The sequence below is a fragment of the Oncorhynchus nerka genome, linkage group LG7, assembly GCF_034236695.1.
Source record: "Oncorhynchus nerka isolate Pitt River linkage group LG7, Oner_Uvic_2.0, whole genome shotgun sequence".
Lineage (NCBI taxonomy): Eukaryota > Metazoa > Chordata > Actinopteri > Salmoniformes > Salmonidae > Oncorhynchus > Oncorhynchus nerka.
In genome coordinates, this window is record NC_088402.1 from 89,910,456 (window position 1) to 89,930,380 (window position 19,925).

Genomic DNA, 19,925 nt, shown 5'->3' on the forward strand with positions numbered 1-19,925 from the left:
GTCATATGTGATTCACCACCTCGATTTGATCGTACGTAGCAAACTTTGAATTTCTGTTTTTTTTTTGGGGGGGGGATAAAAGTAGAGACTCTGAGCTACAAAATGGTACATCATACACTACAGTTGAGGAAACAATGGGAAAGTCATCCTGCTTTGAAAGTTGATAAACTTTTAAGGGAAAATTGCATTTTAGTGTGCGAGAGAGAGCTTCTTCTACGCCCATTCAGCATCGTTCACACCCTTATAGTGCATGCAGTTACATGCATAACAGTATGGACAGGCTACTGAACCGAAGGAGAGGACGCATCGATGCAGTCAGCAGATGGAGGAAGGTTATTTTCAGAATAAAACAATATGAGTGAGAAGAAGGAAAAAAAGGAAAAAAGTGAACTGGCGATATGTAAAGTGTTTTATTTAATGTGGTCTTACCTCTCCCAGATCGTTATACACTCCGGTACGTCTGGGTCTCCCTGCAGAGAGGCCTTGTGCTGCCAGATGAGCAGGACTCTGGAGAGCACCGACAGGGACTGGGGGTTGATGTACAAGGGCCACGGACCCTCAGAGAACGGAGCTACGCCCAACTGCTGCAGCAGGGTATTCTGGGAAAGACAAAATAAGACTTGTTTCAGACTAACAGCAGCTACTGTGCAAAGACCTGAGTACGTCCGGTCCTTCCCCCCTGAGCACGTCCGTCTGTTCAAATGAAGTTCTTAAAAGATGCAGTAAACCTTTTTTCTTCTTCTTATTCTTCTTTCATATAAAAAGTGTTTTTTTCAGTCCAGTAGTGACGGGACTCGAGTCACTTGTAATTAAATAAAGAAAGATAAATGACCGCATTAGAACGAGGTTCCCCTAACCTGCAGGGCTGGAGAGGGTAGGTCTGATGTCACTAGTGTATGGTTGAAGAGATACAGAGCAGAGGCAAATTCTTCATCTGAGGAACCTGTAGGTGGGGGGGGGGACAACAACACACAATATTAAATTAGGAATTTATTGAGACGCGTCAAGTTATAACACCTGATTTGCATTAAAACATTTTATGAAAGCACTTTCCATCCGAGGGCATCAATAGTTTCAATTGAATGGAAATACTTCAGGCTTGTGAGCGAGCGAGAGCTCATTTATTAAACGCATGTACGATGATAATAAAGGTTTTTTTTAAACATTTTTTTTATTCCAACCAACCTTTGACGTCTTTGTCGACGTCCTTGATGATGCTGGCCAGCGTGGCCATGTGCTGTTCTGTCAGCGAGACAGACAGGTAGTTCCTGATGAAGTTGTTCCTGGATTTTAGCATGGAGGTGGTGATGAAGTTCAGGATGCTGGAGGCCAGGCTCAGGAACTGAAACATCAATTAATAAATCAATATTTAACAGTAATACACACAGGCCTGTAAGCATAGTTTCTACTAGAACACTTTTCATTTTTTTTTATTTAACTAGTCAGTTAAAAGGGAAAATTCTTATTTACAATGACAGCCTACTCCAGGCCAAACCCTAACAACGCTGGGCCCTATGGGATTCCCAAACACGGCAGGTTGTGATACAGCCTGGAATCGAACCAGGGTCTGTAGTGATACCTCTAGCACTGAGATGCAGTGCCTTAAACCGCTGCGCCACTCGGGAGTGTTCTAAATTCTCCACCCTTCAACCCAGCGGTTTGCACGTGTTCACTCCCCATTTTGGGATTGGTGGCAAGCATAGCTGGAGGGGAGGTTCCAATGTATTCCTTCCACCAGCCCTTTTCTTTTTTCAAACTATTTATTTTACCTTTACTTAAACTAGGCAAGTCAGCTTAAGAACAAATTCTAAATGTTCAATGACGGCCTAGGAACAGTGGGGTTAAACTGCCTTGTTCAGGGTTCAAAACGACAGACTACTGGACACATTGGGAGAAGTGTACAGAAATCAGACCACATGCCTGTTACTATAGATTACATTTTCAAGTCCATGTTGTGTTTCCTAACAACCCTAAGGCCTCACCAGTTCGGGGTCCTTGCGCCCGGCCAGGATGTTCCCGTTCTCTCCTGCGTTCTGCTTGGAAGGGCTCTTCAGTCTGGGAGAGGTCTCCAGGGGCGGGGGTGGGGGAGGTGGTGGGGGAGCCACCTTGTCTTTAGTTGGCGAGATGGTCTCCTCGAACCACAGGCCCAAGATGGGCTCGCTGTCGTCATCTGGACCAGGACGGGTAGGACACGAGGTTACACACAGACGGCCATGTCTCAGGGTTCAGTTCTAACATGCCGTCTATACAAAGCACTGCCATCATCCTACGGCCTCTATAGTCATGTCCTAAGTCAGCTCTCTCTCTCGTTTAGCCTTCGTAACGTTGCATTAAATTAGTATTTGAAACACGACATTTAGCCGTCACACAGCAAAAAAAAAAAAAAAAAACGTTTATCTTACCTAGAAATCTCTTACCATTAGAATGTATTGACTTGATGTTCTACTAAGGTAAATTATCTTAGCGCCATGGCTAATCATTCTGCTTACTTAAAACTTTTTTTTATTTTTGAAGAATTGATACAAATTGGGGATAAGAAAATCTTATTTTAAAGACATTTGATCTTAAGCAAATTATCTTAGTGGACTGGCAGATAACGCTTTAACTTTTTTTTTTTTAAAGGCTCGAAACAAGTCAGAATATCTTAAAACGAGATGTTTTCTGGGTGCGCAAAATCAACTCGGAACAAGTCAGAATATCTTAAAACGAGATGTTTTCTGGGTGTGCAAAATCAACTCGGAACAAGTCAGAATATCTTAAAACGAGATGTTTTCTGGGTGCGCAAAATCAACTCGGAACAAGTCAGAATATCTTAAAACGAGATGTTTTCTGGGTGCGCAAAATCAACTCGGAACAAGTCAGAATATCTTAAAACGAGATGTTTTCTGGGTCGCAAAATCAATCGGAACAAGTCAGAATATCTTAAAACGAGATGTTTTCTGGGTGCGCAAAATCAACTCGGAACAAGTCAGAATATCTTAAAACGAGATGTTTTCTGGGTGCGCAAAATCAACTCGGAACAAGCCACTGTAACTTCATCTCAATACCATATAACAATCGAGGTAAGATTTACATTATTTTTTTGCAGTGCTTAACGCACTACATTAGGCCTTCGTAACGCACTACATTAGGCCTTCGTAACGCACTACATTAGGCCTTCGTAACGCACTACATTAGGCCTTCGTAACGCACTACATTAGGCCTTCGTAACGCACTACATTAGGCCTTCGTAACGCACTACATTAGGCCTTCGTAACGCACTACATTAGGCCTTCGTAACGCACTACATTAGGCCTTCGTAACGCACTACATTAGGCCTTCGTAACACTACATTAGGCCTTCGTAACACTACATTAGGCCTTCGTAACACTACATTAGGCCTTCATAACACTACATTAGGCCTTCATAACACTACATTAGGCCTTCATTAGGCCTTCATAACACTACATTAGGCCTTCGTAACACTACATTAGGCCTTCGTAACACTACATTAGGCCTTCATAACACTACATTAGGCCTTCATAACACTACATTAGGCCTTCATAACACTACATTAGGCCTTCATTAGGCCTTCATAACACTACATTAGGCCTTCATAACACTACATTAGGCCTTCATAACACTACATTAGGCCTTCATAACACTACATTAGTCTTTGCAAGACAACATTTAGCCTTCATAACACTACATTAGGCCTTCATAACACTACATTAGGCCTTCATAACACTACATTAGGCCTTCATAACACTACATTAGTCTTTGCAAGACAACATTTAGCCTTCATAACAGCAGGCAAAATGTAGACTTCATAAGACTACATTGGCTGTGTTTACTCAGGCAGCCCGATTCTGATATTTATTTTCACTAATTGTTCTTTTGACTAATCATATAATTTATTTTTTTTAAATCGCTGAAAAAGACCTGCTGTGATTGGACAGCCTGTGTAAACGCAGCCATTTAGCATTGATAACAGTACACTTAGCCATCATAACAATAGTCTCGTAACACCAGGCTACATTTAGCCACCATAGAGTTACATTTAACCTTCATCACACTGCCATAACCATTCACAAGGTCAGAACGATGGCAAAAAAAACCTTTGGTGCAATTGGCCTGCTGTCACACATGCCACGACAAGTGATCGCAAGTAAACTACTCATCAACTGAAGCTGAGATTAAAAATGCATATAATAGCATGCATCAAAAAGGGGTATGATAAAAGTATTTTATGGCATATTTAGGATATTGGATTATGTGAGGCTTACATTCGGCTCTACTCAGAGACTAAGAAATACAGAGATTGTGTAGGCAACAAAACTTTCAGGGCAATCTAATTTGTGTTCCAACTATTGTCTCGGAACTTTTGATGCCAACATAGAACCCGTCAAAATTCTCCATCTCTCTCGGGAAGTCTGTATTTCTAGGACTCTGATGCTACTGCCTCTACTCAGCCTGGGTGGTGGCGCCCCAGTCCAAAAATCGAACTTTATTGTGGTTCATACAATAAAGTAAGCAAATTAACCATTGACTGCGAGGTGTAAACTACGGTGTGACCTAAGGGACAGAAAGCTAGCTGCTGACCTGAAACATTAGCTGTTCTTGCTGTCCTCTGTCTTCTCTCTGCTGCTGAAATATAAACACTTCTATAGTGGGTGGAGATGGTGGCTCAGTTGGTAAGAGTATAATATAACACTGCTATAGTGGGTGGAGACGGTGGCTCAGTTGGTAAGAGTATAATATAAACACTGCTATAGTGGGTGGAGACGGTGGCTCAGTTGGTAAGAGTATAATATAACACTGCTATAGTGGGTGGAGATGGTGGCTCAGTTGGTAAGAGTATAATATAAACACTGCTATAGTGGGTGGAGACGGTGGCTCAGTTGGTAAGAGTATAACACTGCTATAGTGGGTGGAGACGGTCCTGTGAGGTAGCTCAATTGGTAAGAGCATGGCTCTAGTAACACCAAGGTCGTGTGTTTGATTTCCGCTGAGGCCACATACACAAAAAAAATGTCTGCACTCACTGGACTGTAAGTTGTTTATGATATAAGTGTCTGCTACATGGCATGCTTTATAATAAGGATATATATATATATATATATATATATTTGAAGTCGGAAGTTTACATTCACTTAGGTTGGAGTCATTAAAATTCATTTTTCAACCACTCCACACATTTCTTGTTAACAAACTATAGTTTTGGCCAGTCGGTTAGGACATCTACTTGGTGCATGACACAAGTCATTTTTCCAACAATTGTTTACAGACAGATTATTTCACTTATAATTCAATTTATCACAATTCCAGTGGGTCAGAAGTGTACATACTCTAAGTTGACTGTGCCCTTAAACAGCTTGGGAAAGTCCAGAAAATGATGTCATGGCTTTAGAAGCTTCTGATAGGCTAATTGACATCATTTGATCAATTGGAGGTGTACATGTGGATGTACTTCAAGGCCTACCTTCAAACTCAGTGCCTCTTTGCTTGACATCATGGGAAAATCAAAAGAAATCAGCCAAGACCTCAGATAAAATATTGTAGACCTCCACAAGTCTGGTTCATCCTTGGGAGCAATTTCCAAATGCCTGAAGGTACCACGTTCATCTGTACAAACAATAGTACGCAAGTATAAACACCATGGGACCACGCAACCGTTATACCGCTCAGGAAGGAGACGCGTTCTGTCTCCTAGACATGAACGTACTGGGGTGCGAAAAGTGCAAATCAATCCCAGAACAATAGCAAAGGACCTTGTGAAGATGCTGGAGGAAACAGGTAGAAAAGTATCTTTATCCACAGTAAAACGAGTCCTATATCGACATAACCTGAAAGGCCGCTCAGCAAGGAAGAAGCCACTACTCCAAAACCATCATAAAAAAGCCAGACAACGGTTTGCAACTGCACATGGGGACAAAGATTGTACTTTTTGGAGAAATGTCCTCTGGTCTGATGAAACAAAAATAGAACTGTTTGGCCATAATGACCATCGTTATGTTTGGAGGAAAAAGGGGGAGGCTTGCAAGCCGAAGAACACCATCCCAACCGTGAAGCACGGGGTGGTAGCATCATGTTGTGGGGGCGCTTTGCTGCATGAGGGACTGGTGCACTTCACAAAATAGATGGAATCATGAGGAGGAAAATTATGTGGATATATTGAAGCAACATCTCAAGACATCAGTCAGGAAGTTAAAGCTTGGTCACAAATGTCTTCCAAATGGACAATGACTCCAAGCATATTTCTAAAGTTGTGGCAAAATGGCTTAAGGACAACAAAGTCAAGGTATTGGAGTGGCCATCACAAAGACCTAACCTCAATACTATAGAAAATTTGGGCAGAACTGAAAAAGCGTGTGGAGCAAGGAGGCCTACAAACCTGACTCGGTTACACCAGCTCTGTCAAAAGGAATGGGCCAAAATACACCCAACTTATTGTGGGACATTTGACCCAAGTGAAACAACTTAAAGGCAATGCTACCAAATACTAATTAAGTGTATGTAAACTTCTTACCCACTGGGCGTGTGATGAAAGAAATTAAAGCTGAAATAGAGTAATAGTAGAAAGAATTAGTTGACATTTTACATTCTTAAAATAAAGTGGTGATCCTAACTTACTTAATGAGAGAGGGATTTTTTTTTTAACTCGGATTAAATGTCAGGAATTGTGAAAAACTGAGTTTAAATGTATTTGGCTAAGGAGTATATAAACTTCAGACATCAACTGTATATACTCACATACACTACTAATGCCTGTGGATCAGATCTGGTGCACAGACCACTTTCATCTACTCTGTCTAATATCTTAAAGTACATGTTTATCTCTGATTTATTGCATTACAAGTTGTGTGTGTGAGATTCTGTCTCAGTTGTCATACATCTGACTTCTGACCAGCGGAGGTTGGTGTCACTTTAAAAACCGAAGGACGTGGTCACTGTAATGCGTTGGATTTAACGTTCCATTTATTCCATTACAAAATGAGCCCATCCTCCTCCGATTTAAAGTGACACCGACCTCCACTGCCGTCTAACCTCTGTTGCTGCGGCTGCTATTTCCCCCTGTGGTGATTTTACAGAGTCCCGCAACGCACAAGAACTGCCTGAACACATTCTTCACTCTTCTCAGGCCTGACTCTGACGCTAGCCCAGATACACAGGTTAAAAACAAACACACAGCTTTCAGAAGGCATACACACACACACACACACACACACACAGGAACATTACACTTCATAAAGGTTATCAGATCTGGTACACAGACTACTTTCATCTACTCTGTCTAATATCTTAAAGTACATTTTTTTTATCTCTGATTTGTGTATATGTGGTTGGCATCAAGGGTTTTACAAATATTATAATAATGACTTGGAAGCTCTCAGCCCTCGTGACAGGAGATGAGAAGTGATGCTGTTCTTTATGACGTGGAGGGGGGGGGAGAGAGAGACAGAAACAGAGAGAGAAACAGAGAGAGAGAGAGAGAGAGAGAGAGAAACAGAGATGAGGGGAAGGGATAGGGGGCAGTACCTTGACTGCTGTCTTCCTCTGTGCTGCTGAAGTCATCTTCATAGTAGGTGTTGGAGTCTGTCGAGGCACTGGCATCACTGCTAACCGAGCCTTTCCTCTGACGCTGCAGGACACAGGCCTGGGGGGGGAGGAGACACGTCAAACGCAGGCATTATCAGCATGCCAGGCACAGCGTTTTTCAAAGCTTTCAATGCTTTTTGTATTAGAAGCAGAGATAGAACATGAGGACTGAGCGGCTGATTGAAATCATCATTTACTGGAGGAGCAGTAGACATGGTGACCACACGGTGACCACACGCACGGTGACCACACGGTGACCACAGCGTGGTAAAACCACATGGTGACCACAGCGTGGTAAAACCACATGGTGACCACAGTGTGGTAAAACCACACGGTGACCACAGTGTGGTAAAACCACATGGTGACCACAGTGTGGTAAAACCACATGGTGACCACAGTGTGGTAAAACCACATGGTGACCACAGTGTGGTAAAACCACATGGTGACCACAGTGTGGTAAAACCACACGGTGACCACAGTGTGGTAAAACCACATGGTGACCACAGTGTGGTAAAACCACATGGTGACCACAGTGTGGTAAAACCACATGATGACCACAGTGTGGTAAAACCACATGATGACCACAGTGTGGTAAAACCGTAGTAAAAAAATATATATATATAAACTGTCGGTGTGGCCTGGCTGGTTTGGTGCTGCAGCCTTCAGCACGTGTCTGTGGGGTTGAATCTTGTGTGACACAACTGCACATTTTTAAGAGTGGCCCTTTTTCCATTGTCCCCAGCACAAGGTGCACCTGTGTAATGGTCCTATTGTTTAATCAGCTTCTTGATATGCCACACCTGTCAGGTGGATGGATTATCTTGGCAAAGGAGAAATGTTCACTAACAGGGACGTAAAAATAAAACAATTGCGCACAAAATGAGAGAAATAAGCTTTTTGCACGTATGGTTTCTGTTTTTGTTTAGTATGTTTTTGTATATATATACACATATTAAAAAAAGTTATAAACAGTTTAGTACCTTCTTGTAAGAGGTGGACAGAAGGTTGAACAGCAGGTTGGTAAGGGGAACAGAGTCCAGGAGTCTCTGAACCCTCTGGGTGGAGGTGTTCTGCGCCATGATGTTGAGTTCTGCTGGGGGACCGTCACTTGCCCAACCCTGGGGAGAGAAGAGAGAGAAGGGGGTGGAGAGAAGAGAGGGGGTGGGAGAGAAGAGAGGGGGCGGAGAGAAGAGAGAAGAGGGGGGAGAGAGAGAAGAGAAAGGGGAGAGAGAAGAGAGGAAGAAAGAGGGGCGGGGCGGAGAGAAGAGAAGAGGGGGGGCGGAGAGAAGAGAAGGGAAAGAAGGAGAGAAGAGAAGAGGGGGCGGAGAGAAGAGAGGAGGGGGCGGAGAGAAGAGAAGGGGGAGGGGAGAGAAGAGAGGAGGGGGAGCGGAGAGAGAGAGAGGAGGGGGAGCGGAGAGGAGCGGAGAGAAGAGAAGGAGGGGAGCGGAGGAAGAGAAGAGGGGGCGGAGAGAAGAGAAGAGAGAGAGAAGAGAAGAGAGGGGCGGAGAGAGAGAGAGAAGAGAAGAGGGGGGCGGAGAGAAGAGAAGAGGGGGGGAGAGAGAGAGAGGGGGCGGAGAGAAGAGAAGAGGGGGGCGGAGAGAAGAGAAGAGGGGGGCGGAGAGAAGAGAAGAGGGGGGAGAGAGAAGAGAGGGGGGCGGAGAGAAGAGAAGAAAGAGAGGGGGGCGGAGAGAAGAGAAGGAGGGGATCGGAGAGAAGAGAGGAGGGGGGGAGAGAAGAGAGAGGGGGATCGAGAGAAGAAGGGAGGGAGGGGATCGGAGAGAAGAGAGGGAGGGGGATCGGAGGGAAGAGAGGGAGGGGGATCGGAGAGAAGAGAGGGAGGGGGATCGGAGAGAAGAGAGGGAGGGGATCGGAGAGAAGAGAGGGAGAGAGGAGGGGGAGAGAAGAGGGAGGGGATCGGAGAGAAGAGAGGGAGGGGGAGCGGAGAGAGAGAGAGGGGGAGCGGAGAGAAGAGAGGGAGGGGGGGCAGAGGGAAGCAGAGGGAGAGAGGGAGGGGGCAGAGGGAGATGCAGACAAAGGGGAGGGAGAGAGAAATAATGGGGGGAGAGAAAGAGGGCTGGAGTTTCACTGGGTCTCGAACATAAGAATCATCATAAATTATGAAAATAGTGATTGATCCATATATATGTGTGGGCTGGATTGCTACTGATAAATCATATCTTTACATAAATCATTAATCTATCAGGGGTATATTTGGGTGTTAGCCTGAGAACATACTTTTGAAATGTTTGTGTCCCGGTTTGATAAGAAGCGCTTATGTACATGTCACAATTGTAGACGTTTTGGGACTATTTAAACATTGTGGTGCTGGTGGGGGGGGGGGTTGTTACTTACTGCACTGACCCGGTGCAGAGCCTCCACCTGCAGGTCTTGGAAAAGGGAGGTGAGCAGTTTGATGGAGTGGTTCGCCAGGATCACAGACAGGACACCAAAGCCTTGATGTCTGAGACAAGACAACAGAGAGTCTCAATGAAACCGCAAACAGGTTTTTTACAATTATTGTTTTAAATCAGTCTTTCTTTGATACTTTCAGATCCAAAGTTTGAAAATGAAAAATATATTCTCAAATAGTTCAATATTGCTTGTAAATGTAAACAGTTTAAATTAGGATCTTTAGTTAGCAATTAATTTGAGTTTCATGGAGATTGCTGTATGCAATCTTACCATTTAACCACTTACTGACTGACTTTATTGTCCCCAAGGGGAAATGTTGTTGCAGTGTCGTGTACACGTTTAAAGCCGCGTTTAAATACAAAACAAAGCTGACAATACAACTTTCATAACCGTTACATTCTTAACAGCACATATCTAAATCGTTTCTAACCACCAGAGAGCTACCCACCCTTTGGCCGGGCCCAGTTTAGGGGAGCCTGCTCCGTCCTTGGTGCGGGCGGCTATGTCTCGGACCCTGAGCGCGGCCAGAGGGTCCTTCTCCTTGCCCTTGTCAGCCAGGGTCGTGGGACTCAGGTTGAGGATCAGGTAGAGGCTGTTCAGCAGACACCACGCGCCCAGCAGCTGGAAGTTCTGGTAATGCTCTCCTCCAGCTCTGCGGGAGCTGCTGATGGCCTGGCCGATCATTTCGTAGATGTCCAGCTGTTTGGAAAAACACACATTAAAACCATAAGAAATTAACTCAAATCAGAAGACAAGAATGTGTTTCCTAATATCCTATTTATTAAAAGTAGGGGATTATTTTTTATTTGTTTTGGGGGGGGGGGGGGGGTTTAAAATTACACACTGAGTTTACAAAACATTAACACCTGCTCTTTCCATGTCATAGACCGACCAGGTGAATTCAGGTGAGAGATATGATCCCTTATTGAAGTCACCTCTTAAATCCACTTCAAAATCAGTGTAGATGAAGGTTAAAGAAGGATTTTTAAGCCTTGAGACAATTGAGACATGGATTGTGTACGTGTGCCATTCAGAGGGTGAATGGGCAAGACTAAATATCCATTCAGAGGGTGAATGGGCAAGACTAAATATCCATTCAGAGGGTGAATGGGCAAGACTAAATATCCATTCAGAGGGTGAATGGGCAAGACTAAATATCCATTCAGAGGGTGAATGGGCAAGACTAAATATCCATTCGGAGGGTGAATGGGCAAGACTAAATATCCATTCGGAGGGTGAATGGGCAAGACTAAATATCCATTCAGAGGGTGAACGGGCAAGACTAAATATCCATTCAGAGGGTGAACGGGCAAGACTAAATATCCATTCAGAGGGTGAATGGGCAAGACTAAATATCCATTCAGAGGGTGAACGGGCAAGACTAAATATCCATTCAGAGGGTGAATGGGCAAGACTAAATATCCATTCAGAGGGTGAACGGGCAAGACTAAATATCCATTCAGAGGGTGAACGGGCAAGACTAAATATCCATTCGGAGGGTGAACGGGCAAGACTAAATATCCATTCGGAGGGTGAACGGGCAAGACTAAATATCCATTCGGAGGGTGAATGGGCAAGACTAAATATCCATTCGGAGGGTGAATGGGCAAGACTAAATATCCATTCAGAGGGTGAATGGGCAAGACTAAATATCCATTCAGAGGGTGAATGGGCAAGACTAAATATCCATTCGGAGGGTGAATGGGCAAGACTAAATATCCATTCGGAGGGTGAATGGGCAAGACTAAATATCCATTCGGAGGGTGAATGGGCAAGACTAAATATCCATTCAGAGGGTGAATGGGCAAGACTAAATATCCATTCAGAGGGTGAATGGGCAAGACTAAATATCCATTCAGAGGGTGAACGGGCAAGACTAAATATCCATTCAGAGGGTGAACGGGCAAGACTAAATATCCATTCAGAGGGTGAATGGGCAAGACAAAACATTAAAAAGTGCCTTTGAACGGGGTGTGGTAGTAGGTGCCAGGCGCACCAGTTTGTGTCAAGAACTGCAACGCTGCTGGGTTTTTCACGCTCAACAGTTTCCCGTTTGGATCAAGAACGGCCCACCACCCAAAGGACATCCAAATAAGAGTCCACCTGAGGCCAGCGTCCCTGTGGAAAGCTTTCAACACCTTGTGGAGTCCAGATGAGGCCAGCATCCCTGTGGAACGCTTTCGACACCTCGTGGAGTCCAGATGAGGCCAGCGTCCCTGTGGAACACTTTCGACACCTTGTGGAGTCCAGATGAGGCCAGCGTCCCTGTGGAAAGCTTTCGACACCTTGTGGAGTCCACACGAGGCCAGCGTCCCTGTGGAACACTTTCGACACCTTGTAGAGTCCAGATGAGGCCAGCGTCCCTGTGGAAAGCTTTCGACACCTTGTGGAGTCCACATGAGGCCAGCATCCCTGTGGAACGCTTTAGACACCTTGTGGAGTCCACATGAGGCCAGCATCCCTGTGGAACACTTTCGACACCTTGTAGAGTCCAGATGAGGCCAGCATCCCTGTGGAACGCTTTCGACACCTCGTGGAGTCCACACGAGGCCAGCGTCCCTGTGGAACACTTTCGACACCTTGTGGAGTCCACATGAGGCCAGCGTCCCTGTGGAACGCTTTAGACACCTTGTGGAGTCCACAAGAGTCCACGCCCTGATAAATGAAGGCTGTTCTGAGGGCAGCAAAACAAAAAAAAGTGTTCTTAATTGAATGTTTTATATAAAACACTCATGTATATACTTACACATTTCTGTACGATGGTAGCAGCGTCATTTTCATAGTCCTCTTCTTTGGAGCTGGTGGAGGCTGTGCGAAGCTGCAGGCCGCTGCCCACCTGCAGGATGGCCATGCACGTGGCAACGCTCACACCTGGAGGAGACGAGAAGCACATGTTATATAGATTCACTATTGACTGACTGAGAAGCACATGTTATATAGATTCACTATTGACTGCCTGAGAAGCACATGTTATATAGATTCACTATTGACTGACTGAGAAGCACATGTTATATAGATTCACTATTGACTGAGAAGCACATGTTATATAGATTCATTATTGACTGAGAAGCACATGTTATATAGATTCACTATTGACTGACTGAGAAGCACATGTTATATAGATTCATTATTGACTGAGAAGCACATGTTATATAGATTCACTATTGACTGCCTGAGAAGCACATGTTATATAGATTCACTATTGACTGACTGAGAAGCACATGTTATATAGATTCATTATTGACTGACTGAGAAGCACATGTTATATAGATTCACTATCGACTGAGAAGCACATGTTATATAGATTCATTATCGACTGAGAAGCACGTTATATAGATTCATTATTGACTGAGAAGCACATGTTATATAGATTCATTATCGACTGGGAAACATATTATATATAGATTCATTATCGACTGAGAAGCACATGTTATATAGATTCATTATCGACTGGGAAACATATTATATATAGATTCATTATCGACTGAGAAGCACATGTTACATAGATTCATTATCGACTGAGAAGCACATGTTATATAGATTCATTATCGACTGAGAAGCACATGTTATATAGATTCATTATCGACTGAGAAGAATACATTATATAGATTCATTATCGACTGAGAAGCACATGTTATATAGATTCATTATCGACTGAGAAGCACATGTTATATAGATTCATTATCGACTGGGAAACATATTATATATAGATTCATTATCGACTGAGAAGCACATGTTATATAGATTCATTATCGACTGAGAAGAATACATTATATAGATTCATTATCGACTGAGAAGCACATGTTATATAGATTCATTATCGACTGAGAAGCACATGTTATATAGATTCATTATCGACTGGGAAACATATTATATATAGATTCATTATCGACTGAGAAGCACATATTAAGTGATTGATAAGTTGAGCAGTCATTGGTATTCACAGCTGTTTACTCTGAAACAGTGATTTCCGGTCAGACAACAGACAGCAGCTCTAGAGATATGAGATGATGATTTGGAATGCAATAATAAAGTCATCAAAATAAACTAATATAATATACAAAACCACTGAAATGTAAAGTGAATAAATGGTGGTTAATATGTGATGAGCAGGAATGGGCAGTCTCTACCATCATCATGGGGCTCGTACTAACGGTTTTATTCTGTGTTGTCACAGCATCCAACCCACATAATGAATTTAATGTTAAAAATATATATATAATAAAATCATGGAAATCAGTGATAATCTGTTTATAATATAACCCGAAAAGACCTAAAAAAAAAAAAAGGTACTAAAACCGCTCAGCACTATCAAGTACACTACTTATATATATATATAACCAAAGCAGAGTTGAAACCCAACATGAACCCATAATAGCGTACCTGCGTAGAGGCAGCTGAGTGCCAACACAGTCATGTCCAGAAGTCTCCCAGGAGTCAGGGGCTCCAGGACAGGCAAGGACAAGGTGTCCCGGGCCATGGCCACATCTATCACCAGGGAGTGGAACCTGACAAGGTCAGAGGTCACACACACACACACACAAATGTCAGAGACACAGGGGGGAAAAAAACACTGCGGTAAACATGGGTAGGGTGTAAAAAAACAGGGCGCGAGAGCAACAGAGCACGCTATATATAACCTTGGGGGGGGGGGGGGGGACGACCCTGATTGGTGTCATACTTATGCCCCAGCTCACACACCTGACTCCAATAATCAACTAATCATGATCTTCAGTTTAAAATGCAAACAGGTGTGTTTGCTCAAAATGGGGGAGACACTAAATCAGGCCCCCCCGAGGACTGGAATTGCCCAGGCCTGCTTATAGAGAGGGGCAGTATGCTGGAGGACCAGAGAAACCTGTCAGGTGAGACAAATTGGTTTTGTGTGTGTGTGTGTGTGTGTGTGTGTGTGTGTGTGGGGGGGGGGGACACACACACACACACTAAATCAGGCCCCCCGAGGACTGGAATTGCCCAGGCCTGCTTATAGAGAGGGGCAGTATGCTGGAGGACCAGAGAAACCCGTCAGGTGAGACAAATTGGTTTGTTGAAAAAAATTCTAAAAGCACCCCCTCCCAAAAAAATTCCCACAAACCTACCCGTTGCGGACAGCAGTTGCGTCTCCGACGGTGGCGGGCATGATGAAGAAGGAGTTGGCCGAGACTGCGTCCTGGAACCGGTTGATATAGCGCAGGAAGTAAGGGAGGTTGAGGCAGACACGCAGCAACTTCTCCGACCCGCCTAATTCCTGGAGACTGGACACGTTCTGGGACACAAAGGCATTCTTCATTTTGGCCTGGAAGGTCTGGTCTGTCGTCGCCTGGTCCTCACTCTCACTCTCCGCCTAAACAAACAGCACATCAAAACAAACACTGTAAATCAGACTGAATAAGAAAGAAAGAAATAGAAAATTGGTGTTTTAGAAGTGAAGATACAGATACTTGATACAATTGACATGAAACGACCCCTTGGGGAGTAAAAACAAAGGTTAAATAAAATAAATAAAAATAAGATACAACTTAAGTAACTATCCCTTCAAATGGATAGGGACTGCGCAGTCCCCATCCCCCTCTCCCCGTTCCGCAGTCCCCATCCCCCTCTCCCCGTTCTGCAGTCCCCATCCCCCTCTCCCCGTTCCGCAGTCCCCCTCTCCCCATTCCAGTCCCCATCCCCCTCTCCCCATCCCCCTCTCCCCATTCCCCATCCCCCTCTCCCCATTCCACAGTCCCCATCCGTTCCACAGTCCCCATCCCCCCTCTCCCGTTCCGCAGTCCCCATCCCCCCTCTCCCCGTTCCGCAGTCCCCATCCCCCTCTCCCCGTTCCGCAGTCCCCATCCCCCTCTCCCCGTTCCGCAGTCCCCATCCGGCTCTCCCCGTTCCAGTCCCCGTCCGGCTCTCCCCGTTCCAGTCCCCGTTCGGCTCTCCCCGTTCCACAGTCCCCGCCCCGCTCTCCCGTTCCACAGTCCCCGTTCCGCAGTCCCCATCGCCCGTTCCGCAGTCCCCATCCCGCTCTCCCCATTCCAGTCCCCATTCCGCCCTTCCCGTTCCAGTCCCTATTCCGCCCTTCCCGTTCCACAGTCCCCGTCCCGCCCCTCCCGTTCCAGTCCCCGTCCCGCTCTCCCCGTTACAGTCCCCGTTCCGCTCTCCCCGTTACAGTCCCCGTTCCACTCTCCCCGTCCCGCTCTCCCCGTTCCACAGTCCCCGTCCCGCTCTCCCGTTCCACAGTCCCCGTCCCGCTCTCCCGTTCCACAGTCCCCGTCCCGCTCTCCCCCGTTCCACAGTCCCCCGTCCCGCAGTCCCCGTCCCGCTCTCCCGTTCCGCAGTCCCCGTCCCGCTCTCCCGTTCCGCAGTCCCCGTCCCGCTCTCCCGTTCCAGTCCCCGTCCGGCTCTCCCGTTCCAGTCCCGTCCGGCTCTCCCGTTCCACAGTCCCCGTCCCGCTCTCCCGTTCCACAGTCCCCGCCCCGCTCTCCCGTTCCACAGTCCCCCGTCCCGCTCTCCCCGTTCCACAGTCCCCGTCCCGCTCTCCCGTTCCACAGTCCCCGTCCCGCTCTCTCCCCGTTCCACAGTCCCGTCCCAGTCCCCTCCCGCTCTCCCGTTCCACAGTCCCCGTCCCGCTCTCCCCGTTCCACAGTCCCCGTCCCGCTCTCCCCGTTCCACAGTCCCCGTCCCGCTCTCCCGTTCCAGTCCCCGTCCCGCTCTCCCCGTTCCAGTCCCTATTCCGCTCTCCCCGTTCCAGTCCCCATCCGGCTCTCCCCGTTCCAGTCCCCATCCGGATCTCCCCGTTCCACAGTCCCTATTCTGCCCATCCCGCTCTCCCCGTTCCAGTCCCCATCCCGCTCTCCCCGTTCCAGTCCCCATCCAGCTCTCCCCGTTCCACAGTCCCCATCCCGCTCTCCCCGTTCCACAGTCCCTATTCTGCCCTTCCCGTTCCACTGCACAGCCCCTAGTTGGTGGTTACCCAGGGCGGCACGTGTGGGGCTACACCAATGCCATGATTACTGTATAATATGTGTGTGATAACCACTGGTGTCCCCCAGGGCTCTGTTCTAGGCCCTCTCCTATTCTCGCTATACACCAAGTCACTTGGCTCTGTCATAACCTCACATGGTCTCTCCTATCATTGCTATGCAGACGACACACAATTAATCTTCTCCTTTCCCCCTTCTGACGACCAGGTGGCGAATCGCATCTCTGCATGTCTGGCAGACATATCAGTGTGGATGACGGATCATCACCTCAAGCTGAACCTCGGCAAGACGGAGCTGCTCTTCCTCCCGGGGAAGGACTGCCCGTTCCATGATCTCGCCATCACGGTTGACAACTCCATTGTGTCCTCGTCCCAGAGCGCTAAGAACCTTGGCGTGATCCTGGACAACACCCTGTCGTTCTCAAATAACATCAAGGCGGTGGCCCGTTCCTGTAGGTTCATGCTCTACAACATCCGCAGAGTACGACCCTGCCTCACACAGGAAGCGGCGCAGGTCCTAATCCAGGCACTTGTCATCTCCCGTCTGGATTACTGCAACTCGCTGTTGGCTGGGCTCCCTGCCTGTGCCATTAAACCCCTACAACTCATCCAGAACGCCGCAGCCCGTCTGGTGTTCAACCTTCCCAAGTTCTCTCACGTCACCCCGCTCCTCCGCTCTCTCCACTGGCTTCCAGTTGAAGCTCGCATCCGCTACAAGACCATGGTGCTTGCCTACGGAGCTGTGAGGGGAACGGCACCTCAGTACCTCCAGGCTCTGATCAGGCCCTACACCCAAACAAGGGCACTGCGTTCATCCACCTCTGGCCTGCTCGCCTCCCTACCACTGAGGAAGTACAGTTCCCGCTCAGCCCAGTCAAAACTGTTCGCTGCTCTGGCCCCCCAATGGTGGAACAAACTCCCTCACGACGCCAGGACAGCGGAGTCAATCACCACCTTCCGGAGACACCTGAAACCCCACCTCTTTAAGGAATACCTAGGATAGGATAAAGTAATCCTTCTCCCCCCTTAAAAGACCTAGATGCACTATTGTAAAGTGGCTGTTCCACTGGATGTCTTAAGGTGAAAGCACCAATTTGTAAGTCGCTCTGGATAAGAGCGTCTGCTAAATGACTTAAATGTAAATGTAATGATAACCTTTGTATGCTTGCAATGCACAATGATGGGGAAAAAAACTGGGTAGTGTAGATGTACCTCTTTAGTTCTCAGGCTGAGATCTACAGCTCCTATTGATAGTCACACAGCCTCAAGGTCGAGATAGTAGAGAGAAACCACAGTCATGTATTTCTCATCTTCTTAGATATTTTGTATGTAATCCAATGCAACGGTGTTAAGATATGATTGTATAAAGAGTGTTGTCTCCTGTTTCGTCACACAGATCGTTACGATAGACTACTGAGGTACTCTGGATTTGAATCTGTCTGCAATTGCATTTTATTACTAAAGAGTTTAATACCAAGGTTCCTGTGTCATCTATCTGGAAGACTGATTGAAGGAAACGTACATCACCCCATGCAAAGGACCACCCAACACCCCTTTCCACTCCCCCCGTTCCCCACCCCACAGTCCCCATTCCGCTCCCCCCGATCCCCACCGCACAGTCCCCACAGTCCCCATTCCGCTCCTCCAGTTCCCCAGTCCCCATTCCGCTCCTCCCGATCCCCACCCCACAGTCCCCATTCCGCTCCTCCCGTTCCCCACAGTCCCCATTCCGCTCCTCCCGTTCCCCACAGTCCCCATTCCGCTCCTCCCGTTCCCCACAGTCCCCATTTCGCTCCTCCCGTTCCCCACAGTCCCCATTTCGCTCCTCCCGTTCCCCACAGTCCCCATTCCGCTCCCCACAGTCCCCGCTCCTCCGTTCCCCGCTCCTCCGTTCCCCCGTTCCCCGCTCCTCCGTTCCCCGCTCCTCCGTTCCCCACCCCACAGTCCCCATTCCACAGTCCCCCGATCCCCACCGCACAGTCCCCATTCCCCACAGTCCCCATTCCGCTCCTCCAGTTCCCCACAGTCCCCATTCCGCTCCTCCCGATCCCCACCCTACAGTCCCCATTCCGCTCCTCCCGATCCCCACCGCACAGTCCCCATTCCTCTCCTCCCGATCCCCAGTCCCCATTCCTCCCCAAAGCACAGTCCCTATTCCGCTCCTCCCGATCCCTACTGCACAGTTCACATTCCGCTAATCCCATTACACTGACCTGTGTGCGTCCTGAGGGAGAGGCCAGCACGGTGAGGTCAGGGTTGAACACAGAGGTCAACTGATTGAAGAAGTTCATCTGCACTTCCTTGTGTCGCAGCTCAGGGTTCACTGGAGACAGCACCTCCTTCTGGTCCTCCACTGAGAGGAGGAGAAGACACAGGGCAGAGTGAGACCGACTGGTATTGACAATATAGAAACTATAGACAAACACATGCAGCTCGGGAGAGGAAATCTCCTGCTGGGGAGAGACACAGAACACACAGGCATGGTCATACAAAGACAGAAAAGATTGAGACAGACTAACAGAGAAAAACAAGACATTAGTGTCCCAAGGTAGACCGAAACTGCTAGCCTGCACTGGGAGTCTGGCCTGCACCATGCCTGCTCCACTGCACCGGGAGTCTGGCCTGCTCCAATGCTACGCCTGCACCGAGAGTCTGAGCTGCATCATGTTATCTCCACTAACTCACTGCTAGCCTGGGCTGTATCATGTTAGCTCCACTAACGCACTGCTAGCCTGAGAGTCTGGGCTGTATCATGTTAGCTCCACTAACTCACTGCTAGCCTGTACTGAGAGTCTGGGCTGTATCATGTTAGCTCCACTAACTCACTGCTAGCCTGTACTGAGAGTCTGGGCTGTATCATGTTAGCTCCACTAACTCACTGCTAGCCTGTACTGAGAGTCTGGGCTGCATCATGTTAGCTCCACTAACTCACTGCTAGCCTGTACTGAGAGTCTGGGCTGTATCATGC

The 19,925-nt window shown here is 47.1% G+C and overlaps 1 protein-coding gene across 1 annotated transcript in view; it reads right to left on the minus strand.

Moving 5' to 3' along the window:
• The window catches only part of ubr4 (ubiquitin protein ligase E3 component n-recognin 4), a 182,047-nt gene that overhangs the window by 142,451 nt on the left and 19,671 nt on the right, over positions 1-19,925 (minus strand). The window contains exons 5-16 of the mRNA XM_065020956.1: positions 19,171-19,310; positions 15,090-15,334; positions 14,374-14,498; positions 12,737-12,861; positions 10,439-10,689; positions 9,931-10,039; positions 8,559-8,696; positions 7,519-7,636; positions 1,983-2,170; positions 1,186-1,342; positions 858-943; positions 430-599 (exon numbers count right to left, since the gene is read on the minus strand). Coding sequence (XP_064877028.1) covers positions 430-599; positions 858-943; positions 1,186-1,342; positions 1,983-2,170; positions 7,519-7,636; positions 8,559-8,696; positions 9,931-10,039; positions 10,439-10,689; positions 12,737-12,861; positions 14,374-14,498; positions 15,090-15,334; positions 19,171-19,310 — 1,852 coding nt within the window. The remainder of the gene's footprint in view (positions 1-429; positions 600-857; positions 944-1,185; positions 1,343-1,982; positions 2,171-7,518; positions 7,637-8,558; positions 8,697-9,930; positions 10,040-10,438; positions 10,690-12,736; positions 12,862-14,373; positions 14,499-15,089; positions 15,335-19,170; positions 19,311-19,925) is intronic.